A 12,159-nucleotide genomic window follows, 5' to 3' on the forward strand; every position below is an offset into this window, starting at 1 on the left:
AGGTGGTAAAGAGGTGAATGCTTCGCCCGTGAGGCTACTACTGAAATAGAGTTGAGCTTCTGGGGCTTTGGCAAAAGGCGGCCTTCTTTACCGGCTTTCTCCTATTTCTGCTCATCGTCTGTTCTTGGCTGAAGTCTGATCTGTGTGAGTAAGACGGAGGCTTGTGAAACTCGGAGCATGGGCCCGCGAGCCATGAGGTCGGATCTACGTAAATAAGGAACACGCCAGGATGTGTGGCAGAGGGTATCATTCGGGCCACTTCAGAAGCACCACGAAACGAGAGGCGAGACTTGGGAGAGTCACGTCCCGCCTGAAATGTTCTTTACCCCTCCAGGCCAAGAGTTCCAGTCATTGTTCAACGTTGGGGCCGGGGGATCGAATGACCTGCGATTGATGCGATGGGCGGCTTGCCACTTGCATCCTAGGAACTGGGCGACCTGGCCCAATTCGGATGTTCCTCCCACGATGGATGGGCCTTACGTATGTCACCTCGCGTGGACGTTGGATGTTGAGGCAGGCAACTTTCGCTCGATCATATGGGGCCCGGTCATATGTAAGAAATGTGGCAGCTAAGGCTAACGGACAGAACATTCTGGCTTTACACTCACACTCACGTCTCTCTGCACGCCAAGGTCAAGGTTGGCTAGAGCATTGAAGGAAAGCTAAGTAAGGTAAGCTCGGGGTCACGGTCATCCTCAACACGAGACAACGAAGGCAAACTTCGGGTCGTAAAATCCTCAAAGTCCAAAAGTCCGCCTTGCCGCCGCCGCCATTCAGCGACAAGGCGCTCCCAGACTCCGAAGCCAACTGATGGATGGCAAGTCCGCAAGGAACACCGAGTGCACCCGGCAACCCTACTTTCTAGGGACCACAAAGTACTGCACGCCCAAGCTTTGCCGTGTCGGTACCTGGCGACCTAATTGGGGTCTCTCCACCGTTCCGCGCACCCTGCCAGAGTCGCTTACACTGGACCCCGAATCTGTCCAGCCAAAAATCCACGAGCCAGCCTTTTTGATCCTTGCTGGCACCAAGAGCCAGTTGAACGGCTTCGCTACCTTAATTGCTTCAGCTGTCCCCCCGTGTATTCAACCACTGGACAGGATTGCCTTCCCACTTCCACGCTCTTCACCTGTCCTCCTGCGAACCCGGCAACAAATTTCTCTCAGCAGCCAAACATCGACCAATACCATTTTTTTCACACAACCGCTTTTCCGATCTTCATTCGTATCAAGAGCCCCTGGACCGCCAAATCCTCTTGCCCTGCATATTGACCTTCCAAGAGGTCCAGAACTGATCACCCCAGCCCCGTCTTTTGCGAGTGCGAAAATCTGCCCCGCCGAGACGCGCCAAAGCCCCTCCATACCTATCTCGCATTTGGTGCATTCTTCAACTTCGCTCTCAATATTGCTCTCCACTCCCATATTGCTGGCCGATGGGGGTGCGACTGCAACCTGGTCATGAATCTCGACCGTTGAGGCCATTGCTTTTCTCGAGTAGCCCCTTGGGCTCCAACCACGACCAGCTGGCCATCTTGGCTTCCCGCTGCGAAAAAAAATCACATCTGTCAACATGAAGGGCAAGAAGTTTCTCAGCCTGCGGGATAGGAATGGAAACCAACGCAGGAGCAAGTCCTCTGAGCCAGGACACAAGGTAAGTCCCTTGGCTGTGTATACAATGCGAAGCGCTTGCGCAGAGTGTTCCTATAGCGACACCAACGCTAACTTTATATTCCCCTGGGACTAGAGCCGACCACTCTCAGCCGAAGCTTTTCGAGCGCTCTTCAAGAGTGACCGACCACCGAGCGACGACGAGGTTAAGGAGAAAGAGTTGGCAAAGGTACACAAGGGCACAACCCGTCGAGATTACGGAAGTCTAACTGCGCAACAGGTCGAAGACATTACACGCCTTCTTGCCGAGTCCAACATCACCGATGTATCTGCCGAGCACATTCGAGACTCCCTGAACAGCAAATTCGCCGAGGGCGATGTCGACAAGACGGTCGAGTTTATCCAGCTGCAATGTAAGGCCATGGCCGGTAAAATCACACACTACAACCCACAAGTCGAGATGGTCGGCGCAGAGAATAGGGGCAACGTCACTTGCTACCTCGACTCCCTGCTGTTCGCCATGTTCGCGAAGCTGGACGCTTTTGAATGCATGCTGAAAAACGAGTTTACGGACGAACCAAAGCGCAGACTGGTTACACTGTTACGGTTGTGGGTGAATATGCTCAGGAGCGGAAAGATGATCCATACGGATATGGTAGGTCGTAATTCTTCCCATGACCCACCCAGCCGTCGCTAACCGGCATAGACAAAACTGATCCAAGATGCCCTCGCCGACTGCGGCTGGAGCGACGCCAAGCTCCTAGAACAGCAAGACACTTCCGAAGCTTTTGCGTTCGTCACCGAAACACTTCAACTACCTCTCTTACAACTGCAAGTCGACCTTTTCCACCAAGGAAAGAATGACAAGGACGACCATAAACTGGTCTACGAACGACTCCTGAACCTGGCAGTGCCCCCGGACCCCGAAGGCAAGGGAATTAAACTCGAGGACTGTCTGGAGGAATACTTCAATACACAGGTGGACGTGCTGAGAGATAGCCACGAAGAAAAGAAAGAGCTGGAGAGATCGGCTTCAACCAAGAACACCATACGGCTAGTCACCCGAGAAGATAGACAGGAGTCAGAGGCAGCAGACACCCTGAGCGCGTCACCGCTACCGCTGTCGCCACTTGAACGCCAGTGGACAGCATCACAGCCACCAAATGGCGCTCCTGAGTCGCCCAGTGGCTCTTCGCGGCCGACTCCAAGGCACCGCTCAACTAGTGTTATCCAGCGGGTTGTGCTGGAAGAGAAGGACCAAAGAAAAGAGTCTGAGACTCCAAGCATGCTGGAAAAGGCGCGACGGACGAGCTCGACTGTGGTCAAGGCTGTGACGATTCCGGCGTGGCAGTTTTTCAAGCTGATCCCTTGGCATGCTGCTGGGAACAAGGAGCCCAAGAACGATATGGATGTTGCCATGAACTTTAACCAGCGACCCGTGGTTGGTATCTGTCTCAAGCGGTACATGATGACGAACTCTGGCATTCCGCAACGCCAGAACACATTCATCGACATCCCGGACAGCTTGAGGTTGCCGCACTTCATGCTTGGAGACGAAACGCAGCTTGAGGAGGACCCCAATGGCTTCAGTATGGAGTACAAGCTGGTGCTTCAGTCCGTGGTCTGCCATCGTGGCGAATCACTCTACAGTGGACACTACGTCTCGTTCGCAAGAGTGGCTCCAAAGCTTCTTACTGACAACAGGCGGCACGAGCGTGATCCACCTCCCGACTATGAAGAAGCCCAATGGGTCAAGTTCGACGACCTGGACATCGACAATAGGGTGACATATGTGGACGATATCAAGCAGGCACTGAAGGACGAGATGCCCTATCTCCTGTTCTACCAGATAGTGCCAATGGTCGAGGTTGCGTCAACGGAGGAGACTGAGACGGAGCCGCCCTCTTACAATGAGTCCAAGGTCAGCGTCAACTTGCCGACTACGCCTAACCCCGTCAATGGCAACGGCAATCAATCGGGAATGTCATCGTCAAAGAGCGACTACTTCGAGAACACTTCGATATCGCCACCCAAGGCACCAAGCATCCGGTTTTCGTCGGAACTGGAGAGGCCCAGCCGTATCAGTTTTGGCGATGACGAGCCATACTTGGGCTTCAAGGATTCACGTCGTGGCAGTGTCAACTTTACAGACTCGACACAGGGCACACCATCAGTCACTCCCGATGGCGTGTCGCCGGCCGTTACACCAGGCGAAGAAACGACGGCGCAACGACTTTCTCGCGCTGCCGCCCTCTTCACAGGCAAGAACAAGAGCAGACCCACGAGTCAAGCGGGCGAGGGTCGCATCAGCCTCACCATGTCTCGGATTGGTGGGCTCATGCGGCCAAGCAAGGAGCCGCTGCGCGACCTCAACAGCAACGCGAGCAACAACGCGCTAGTGGCATCTGTCAGCGCCCCTGTACCTGATTCGGTGACCGAAGAGGAGTTTGTTGAAAATGCAGAGGCGGACCAAACCCCGGTGGCAGACCCGGAGAGAAAGGACTCTAAAGATCTCAAGGAGAGAAAATCCTCGGAGCACCACCACAAGCATGGACACAAGCGGGGCAAATCCAAGAACCGCTCCGCGGAAAAGAAGAAGAACAAGGATGGGGAGGAACCGGAGCGAGAATGCGCAGTGATGTAGACGCATGTCGACCAGAAAAAAAAGGGGAGGATGAACAACGGATAGGAGGATGGGCCATCAGCATTCAGCAAGTCTATTTAGGTCGGACTGGCGAGAGCCTGTCTCGGCCCCAGCAAAGCGAGGAGTTTGGGCGGGCTTAGACTTGGAAGTCGTACAAGTAAACTACAGAAAACTACGCAAGATGTAGCAGTACGTAGCACAGACGTGGGGAGCGGAAGGGCGTTCACGGATTCTTTAGACAAACGGAATACCACGGATGAAGAAACACGAATGGAATTTTAGATATCCCTGCGCGACGGAGAGCTTGGGGTGATGGGTTAATGATATTGTGATGACTAGGTCGTCATTCGTCAAGTTGAGCTATTTCACTTGTTCCGTGACCGTGATCATTGTTCGGCTTGTCAGTGCCCAACCCCCTGTCCGGTTTCCCTCTGAATGAGCCATATCCATTGGGGACGAGAGCAAAAGCCATGAGAAACCCGTATTACGGCAGAAGCGTAAACAATACCCCATTCCACCTCCGGTGCCTCCACTCCTCCGACCTGCCGAACCTGATCGATATCGATATATCAAAAACCCAGTTCCATCCTTTGATCGTTCGAGTTCACGTTTGAAATAGGGGGAAATACCCTCGTTCGTCTGAGCGATTTTAAGAAATTCCCCATCCGAGTCGCAGATAGGTCATGGTCTAGTCCTCGTCGTTCTGTCGGTCGGCGACCATCTCCGCAGCCTTGTTGATAACCTTTTCGGGAGGGCGCTCGGCGGGCTCAGCCGGAGATGAAAGACCCGGCATGGGCGACAGATTACCGCTCGCGGGACCGCTTCCGGGGACAGGGATGCGAATGTCCTCGGGAGAGCCGGGGGTGATCTTGGGGTCGATGCCGGGGATGTGGATGCGCTTGGCCTCGTTCTGGTAGGCGGCAGGAATGATTTCGATGATCTCGTCGCGGGGGAACTTGAGGACGGGAATGTCCATCGTCGCGCAGTGCATCAAGTAGGCGTAAAGCACGCGGAGGACCGACTCGTGGGCGATGATGAGAAGGTCGCTCTGCTCGCGCTCCAGCTCGAGAATGATGGGCTCCAGACGGACAGCAAGGTCGTGATAGGACTACATAACGTCAGTTTCACAGAAAGTCGAAAGAAGTGATGTTGGGTTGCTCACCTCAGCCCGCGGGTATCTATGGTGGTAGGGGTCAAGCTCGTGCTTCTCAACTTCTTCGGGATAGATGTGGCGGATGGCACGCTCCGACATCTTCTCGCAGACGCCAGGGTTGATCTGGCTCATCTGTGAGCGCTGGCGGACCTTGAAGCCCTTCTTCTTAAGATAGTCGGCAGTCTGGACGGTTCGGCAACGCGTGGAAGTCCAGACAGATAGGGGGCGAAGAGGGACATCAGGGCCGCCTCTCTCGACAAGGGCAGCACGCTCTTGCTCGCGATGCTTCAGCAAGGTCTCCGACATCCTGGCAGCATACGCGATTCCTTCCTCAGAGAGAGGGGCGTCGGCCTTGTACGAGTCCTCTTCGGTGGTAACGCCAGCGCGGACAAAGTAGGTGGTGCGCGACTTGATGTGCAGGTTGGTAAGGTAAAAAACAATGCGGTGAGAGAGGTAACCAAACGAGACATTGTTGTAAAAGAACTTCTGGCCCGCGTTGATCATCTTGATGTAGTTGAGCTCCTTCTCGTCCATGGTCTCAAAGACAGGGATCTTCATATCGATACGGCGCAGGTACAACTTAGCCGCCTCATCAGGATCCATGCCGGCGAACTGTGACGGTCAGTAACGAGTACCTTGAGGTCTGTGAGCTGGCACGTACGTCAGGAGAAGAGATCTTGACATTGCGGGCATTCTCGCGCAATATGCCCTCATCATCGACGTAAGACTCGATGAAGAGTGTCTGTGTAATGTTAGATAGGCACCTAGGATACGAGATCAAGATGCATCTCACCTGAACGTCATGCTTCCCGAGCTCCTTAGCCAGCGCACGACGGCCAGCGGCAGTGGGGTTGACAGCATCGTAAATGGCGACCTGGCCATTCTCGTGGTTCAACCAAGCATAGATGTCCTCACGACACTTCTTCAAGATTTTCTGGCGAAGAATGACTGACTGAGGAGACGCGTCGGGGAAGAAGTAATCCTCGGGGACTATACCACCCTTACCTACTGTAGCGCGGCGGTAGTCACCGAGGTGAAAGATGCGAGTCTTGACACCCAACCTAAAAGCAATGAGCACAAGAACACCCAATTTAAAAACACAAATCGTATTTTGGGGGCCTCACCAGCCGAGGTAACGCGCCAACGAAACACAGATGTGGCTATGAATGTCAGCAACAAGTCAAGTTAACAAGAAGCGTGCACTTACGTCTTGCCACGAGCTGGAAGGCCAACCATGACAATGGCAATGCGGCCAGAGTGGAACAGCCGGCCGGACATGGTACTGTAGAGTTGAGCCGGTGCCATATCCTGATCCTCAGGAACATCGTGGATGCCATCGATAAATGTTGAGCTCTTGCGGCGGTATCGTGGCGCGTTGGCCGCGATCTCGGCGGTTCTGTTAAGAGAGATGATGTCAATACCTTCTTCCAGATCAACTTCTGCTCGAGGCTGCAAGATAATAGATGCCACTCCCGGCGCACTCGGTGTTCGGAAGACCGCCTCCACGGTGTCCATGTTTGCCTCGTGTATTTCGGCCATGATAGCTGAACGAGTGGATGATAAGACGCAGTGGTAGTAGGGGTGATTTTTGGGGAGAAAAGACAGGAAGCCAAAAGAGAAGAGCTGGAAGTCAAGGAAAGGTTCAAGCAGTGGAATAAGAACAGAAACCACATGTGGCTGGCAACAGCCTTATTTGTCGTGATGATGTCGTGCTATTTCTTTAAGCTTTCATGAAGGAGTACCTCCGCCCCTTGCGCACACAAAGTGTTTGGTCCATTAGTCGTCAACAGTCGACAGTTGGAGGGTGGTCTGACCGGGCCAGATATAGAGGTCCACATTCTTCTGATGCCTTCCATTGTTGGTGGTCAAAGGCGGTTGCCAATCAATGACTGTGACTGTGACTGTGACGTGAACCTTCCATGTGGTTCAACTCTCCTAAAACCCCTCGTCGTTTGAGTTCTCGGTGACTTGAACGATGATGTTTGTACACAATATAGCCTCTTATACCCCGCGAGAGTCATTCATACACTTGCCAGCCACTCGTCTTCTCAGAAAGACGGCTGGTCTTTGCTCATTGCGTAGCCTCACACTTTCCTGTTTTGACTTCGGTACTTCTTGTGATGGAAGCAGAAATGGCGAGTCTCCCTGTTGAGATGTCTGTACTCTCCATGAAATATCGCCGAGAGAGTAGATACATGGAGATGGATAAGGCATTTGATACGTCGCAAACACGTCTTGGCCAACTGTTTCTTATAGAAACATACGTAGGCACTCGCATGCCAGCTTGATAATGGTTGATACAACTGCTCCCCTAAAGTATGTTGGAAGAGAGCACTCGCTCAAACGATACAATTAAGGTAAGATGAAGAGCAGGATGGTGGAATAGCAAGACCCTCCTCATGGGCTGAAAGAAGAGAAAGACTAACTCACAGTAGTGTGTCCATTCTGACGGTCGAGAAAATAAAAGCTCTGATTTGGCACCGCAACCGGTTCGAAGATTATACTTGAGTTCTGAGCCGGGAGCGGACTGCTTTCGAGGCAGCTACGGCCTCTGAATCGGATGGAGGGGCCGCTTCGGAGGGGAATAGCGGAGACACGGCAATGACGCACTGGCTGCTCGAGGAGTGCGGTGGTCGTTGTGAGTCAATGGTGCTCAAGAAAACAAACGCAAATGCACCAGGAGTGTGGAAGTATCGCAAAGAGCACCGGAGGCTTCAGGGGAAATCGCGCAAAGAAGATGTTTTGAGGGTTTTGGTGATCGCGGCCGAGGTCAAGGTGACACTGGTGTCTGAGCTGCCCCGTTCCGATTTAAGCCGCCAATTTGGTACTGCCGGGAGACCCTCCTTCACCGAATTTCTTAAGGCCTGTGCTGGTCAAGCCGAACCGTAAATGGCAACCGAGTCGTAACGCTGAGTTTTGTGTGTTTTGATTTTGCTGAGGAGAATCAGGAATCGACGCCAGATTTAAAGCCGTGGGTATCTTAGGTATGAGCTGAAGGAGTTCGCTATCCAGTATGAGATCGCGTAGGTGGTGAGAAGCACAAGGACTAACACTGTAGAGAGGAGGCCTGTTGGGCTTAATGATGAAGAGGGCCAAGGGGACGTACCGGATGCGGGCAAGGGTCTCTCATCCAGGGACTAGTCGGGAACTTGGACCCGACATCAAGACGCGGTTAAGCTTCGGACCGACACATTTTTTTGCTGAAATCCCTCACGTGATGATTCTGTCATTGAGCAGGACGCTGGGAGCTACGCAGGCAAGTCTCCACTCAGATTCGACCAGTTGTGGCTGCCAGCTGTTCCCATTGGATTTAGCGTGGCACTGTGGCTCGTGCTCGACCAGGACCTCCAGCTGCGTAATGTAATCAGCATGGAAAGAAATTTACAACTCTTTTCGATCCATCACCAACCGCCTCCAACTCGACGACCCTCCCCCCAACGCCCCTGCCTGCCCATTGCGCGAGCTATAATTGGCCTATAGGGCAGTCGCAGCTGTATTATATTTGACTTGATTCAGAGTATCCGGTCTCTTCATCGATCTTCCCGATTTTCTTCCTGTTTCCCAGTTACTCGGCTCTGTTCGACCCCGGCCGGCGCCGACTATCGCAACAATGGCGTCAAGCTTGGAACAAATCCAAAATGCTCTCCTGAACAACCCCGTCGCCAACACTCTGTCAGATGCCATCAACTCCTTCTCGGAACGGAGGGCGAAGCTTGGCCTGTCCAACCCCGGCACCACCGAGAACCTGACCAGGGAGGTCCAGCGCGATGTCCTGCTCACCAACTACATGTTCACCGGCCTTCGCGCCGACCTCACCAAGGCCTTCAGCATGTCGCCCTTGTTCCAGGTCTCCCATCAGTTTGCGATGGGCGACCGTCTGAACCCCTACACCTTTGCTGCGCTGTACGGAACGAGCAAGGTTTGTCGTCTCCCCCTTATGCTTGTCGAAGCGCAAACATGGTCAACTGACTGCTTTTAAAGGTTTTCATGCAAGGAAACATGGACAACGATGGCCAGCTCTCCACTCGATTCAACTACAGATGGTCCGATAAGCTTGTGTCGAGAACGCAGTTCCAGGCCGCCCCTGGCGCTGGCCAGGAAATGCTCCAGTTTGAGAACGAATACACCGGAGACGACTTCACGGCCTCCCTCAAGATGCTGAATCCCTCATGCCTCGACGGTGGTGTCACTGGTATCTTCATCGGAAGCTACCTCCAGTCAGTCACCCCTAAGCTTGCCCTCGGTCTCGAGACCGTCTGGCAGCGTCAGGCCATGACCCAGGGTCCTGAGACTGCCACCTCCTATTGCGCTCGCTACAAGTCCGAAGACTGGGTTGCCACTGCTCAGCTTCAGGCTCAGGGGGCTCTGAACACCTCGTACTGGAGACGTCTGTCTGAGAAGGTCCAGGCTGGTGTTGACTTGTCCCTTTCGCTCGTCCCCGGTGCCGCGGGCGTCATGGGTGGTTTCCAGAAGGAGGGCGTCACTACCATTGGTGCCAAGTACGACTTCAGAATGTCCACTTTCCGTGCCCAGGTCGACTCCAAGGGCAAGCTTAGCTGCTTGTTGGAGAAGCGCATTGCCGCTCCCGTCATGATGACTCTGGCTGCTGATGTTGACCACTTTGCGGTAAGTTTTGCCATCCACGATTCGTCAATTGTGTGCTAATATTGTTGTCTTAGCAACAAGCAAAGATCGGTGTCGGTATCTCTATCGAGGCTGGTGGCGAGGAGCTTCAGGAGCAGCAGGAGGCTCTTGGTGCCCAGGGCACCCCCAACATCCCCTTCTAAAACCGAAAACCCCGAGGACGGCTTGGTCATTTGCCAGGTCTGAACCGACGCTCCGCTCCTAATCGAACCCAATAATTGATTGTTTTTCCACCGGCGAGGACGATAAACGACATCAACGGACTTGATTTTCTTCTGCAAGTTCTCATTCTTATACTGCTGTCTTAGTACCCACGGCTTTACGTCTCGACAGCACGGACCCGACAAACTCGAGTTTCGCATGACCCCCTGAAGCTTTTCTACTTCTTGGTCCGCCCGTCGCGCTCTTGTTCGTTGAACCTCGATTTCTCTCCTCGGCCGATCGGAAAACCCCGTGTATATTACGCTCTACCCGAGCACAAGATTCAGGGCCAATATGGTGGTGTATTGGCTTGGATGCATTTTTGGGAGGTTTGGAACGGCATACCCGACGCGGAATGGCTGATGCCACAACCCACGAGAGCATCTGCTTGAGGCTGCATATCTTGATCGGCCTTCTTGATGAACAGCTCTCGTATGTACTGTGTATGAAGGAGATAGAATTCAAATGCCGATATAACATCACCCACCACACCTACGGTTCAATACTCGAATGGGTGAATGTGACAGGTCATGGAATACATGGCTAAACACTGTATTTGTTTTGTTTGTGATTCAAGAGGCACTAGGTGTATAGAGATTCATTTCGGCAGTTCGAAATTCGCCTTCTCGCTCATGGCTAAAAGGGGCTACCTACTCCGAGGCGATCTGCTTGTACAATGCCTTCAACTCATCGTCGCTCATCTCCTTTACACCCAAAAGCTCATTGTCGCTCTTCGCAAACGGCTGAGCGAATTCCTTCTTGGAGCAGGCATACATGAGCTGCGGGTACATGACCTCAGGCGTCACGATGCCCTTCTTGATGGACTCCATGCAGTTGGCATAGATCGCGTCAACGTCGACGGTGGTGGTCTCCCACGACCCTCCAATAGCCTCCTGAGCAAGAGCACCCAGCTGCTTCTGTGACTTCACAGCGGAGTGAATGTACACGATCCTGTTTGCCGTCTCGTCGGGGTGCAGCAGCATGCCGACGATAGCCTTGCCGACGTCGGCGAGCATCGTGTAGGGAACGACGTTCTCGCCGTCATTGAAGAGGGAGAGCTTCTTGTTCTTGACGTCGACGCCCATGAAGCTGGTCCGGATGCCCCAGTCAAGGAAGGGCCCGTTGGCGATGACGGTCCAGGTGAACTTTCCGTCGTTCTCAGTGGCCTTTTGCTTCAGGTATTGGTTTGTCATGGTCTTGAGGCCGAAGATGGGCAGGCTGGGGACATGGGCGCGCTCTGGGTCGAGGCCGAAGTCAGGCGGGACGTAACGGTAGACACCGGCGGCAATGGCAGCGTCGACCATACGGGTCGCGATCTTGGGATCGAAGGTCTGTATGCAGTTGATGAGGGCGTCTTGGCCCTTGAGAGCCTGGGTCAGGGAGTCGAGGGAATCGTAGTCGACTTCTTTGATTGTGACGCCTGACGGGAACTTTTGGGATCCGACTTTGCGGGTCAGAATTGTAATGTTGAACTTGTTGGAATTCATGAGCTCCTTCAGGACAGAGGGTCCAAGGTTGCCGCCGGCCTGTGCCTGTTAGTTAACGTTACTGTTTATATCCACACCACATAGTATACTCACTCCGGCGAGCGCAACGTTCTTGATTGAAGGCGCCATATCTCTGTAATGTTTTGATACTATGTTTCTTTTGACTTGCAAGACGTTCAAGCGAGTGAAGAATGAGCTGGATGCAGCTCCTTTTAATCAACCGCAGCACGCCAACTTACAGAAGTGCAAGGATGAGCTGTCTTGCCTCTGCTTCCCGGAGTCAAGCTCAGAGCATATAACGCTGTGACGCCATTCCGTTCCAGGCTCATCCGAAAGCGTAGCAGTGACCGTTCATGTTCGAACCTAGAAGGGCTTCGCTCCTCGCGCTTTGAACTGATCTTCGCATGATGCAGCAGCAAAGAG

At 53.4% G+C, this 12,159-nt stretch overlaps 6 protein-coding genes across 6 annotated transcripts; 4 read left to right on the plus strand and 2 right to left on the minus strand.

Annotated features, from left to right (window-relative positions):
• Window positions 1-465: 465 nt before the first annotated feature.
• Window positions 466-811, plus strand: ColSpa_00874 (uncharacterized protein; the record flags this gene model as incomplete). The annotated part of the gene is made up of 2 exons (XM_049267086.1): window positions 466-553; window positions 672-811. 2 exons carry the CDS (start codon window positions 466-468, stop codon window positions 809-811), a joined length of 228 nt encoding a protein of 75 aa, XP_049123043.1.
• A 758-nt stretch (window positions 812-1,569) lies between these two features.
• On the plus strand, window positions 1,570-4,251 carry ColSpa_00875 (uncharacterized protein; the record flags this gene model as incomplete). Its single annotated transcript, XM_049267087.1, has 3 exons — window positions 1,570-1,650; window positions 1,744-2,262; window positions 2,314-4,251. The coding sequence occupies 3 exons, from the start codon at window positions 1,570-1,572 to the stop codon at window positions 4,249-4,251; spliced, it is 2,538 nt and encodes an 845-aa protein (XP_049123044.1).
• Window positions 4,252-4,939: 688 nt separating this feature from the next.
• On the minus strand, window positions 4,940-6,943 carry ColSpa_00876 (putative 6-phosphofructo-2-kinase/fructose-2,6-bisphosphatase YLR345W; the record flags this gene model as incomplete). Its single annotated transcript, XM_049267088.1, has 4 exons — window positions 4,940-5,359; window positions 5,414-6,016; window positions 6,066-6,465; window positions 6,612-6,943. 4 exons carry the CDS (start codon window positions 6,941-6,943, stop codon window positions 4,940-4,942), a joined length of 1,755 nt encoding a protein of 584 aa, XP_049123045.1.
• A 1,062-nt stretch (window positions 6,944-8,005) lies between these two features.
• ColSpa_00877 (uncharacterized protein) lies at window positions 8,006-8,293 on the plus strand (the record flags this gene model as incomplete). The annotated part of the gene is made up of 1 exon (XM_049267089.1): window positions 8,006-8,293. The coding sequence occupies one exon, from the start codon at window positions 8,006-8,008 to the stop codon at window positions 8,291-8,293; it is 288 nt and encodes a 95-aa protein (XP_049123046.1).
• A 721-nt stretch (window positions 8,294-9,014) lies between these two features.
• On the plus strand, window positions 9,015-10,191 carry ColSpa_00878 (mitochondrial import receptor subunit tom40; the record flags this gene model as incomplete). The annotated part of the gene is made up of 3 exons (XM_049267090.1): window positions 9,015-9,323; window positions 9,386-10,030; window positions 10,084-10,191. 3 exons carry the CDS (start codon window positions 9,015-9,017, stop codon window positions 10,189-10,191), a joined length of 1,062 nt encoding a protein of 353 aa, XP_049123047.1.
• A 708-nt stretch (window positions 10,192-10,899) lies between these two features.
• On the minus strand, window positions 10,900-11,865 carry ColSpa_00879 (bifunctional pinoresinol-lariciresinol reductase 2; the record flags this gene model as incomplete). Its single annotated transcript, XM_049267091.1, has 2 exons — window positions 10,900-11,781; window positions 11,830-11,865. The coding sequence occupies 2 exons, from the start codon at window positions 11,863-11,865 to the stop codon at window positions 10,900-10,902; spliced, it is 918 nt and encodes a 305-aa protein (XP_049123048.1).
• Between the last annotated feature and the right edge of the window lie 294 nt (window positions 11,866-12,159).

This window comes from Colletotrichum spaethianum, assembly GCF_022836535.1.
Source record: "Colletotrichum spaethianum MAFF 239500 DNA, contig02, whole genome shotgun sequence".
NCBI classification, from domain to species: Eukaryota; Fungi; Ascomycota; class Sordariomycetes; order Glomerellales; family Glomerellaceae; genus Colletotrichum; species Colletotrichum spaethianum.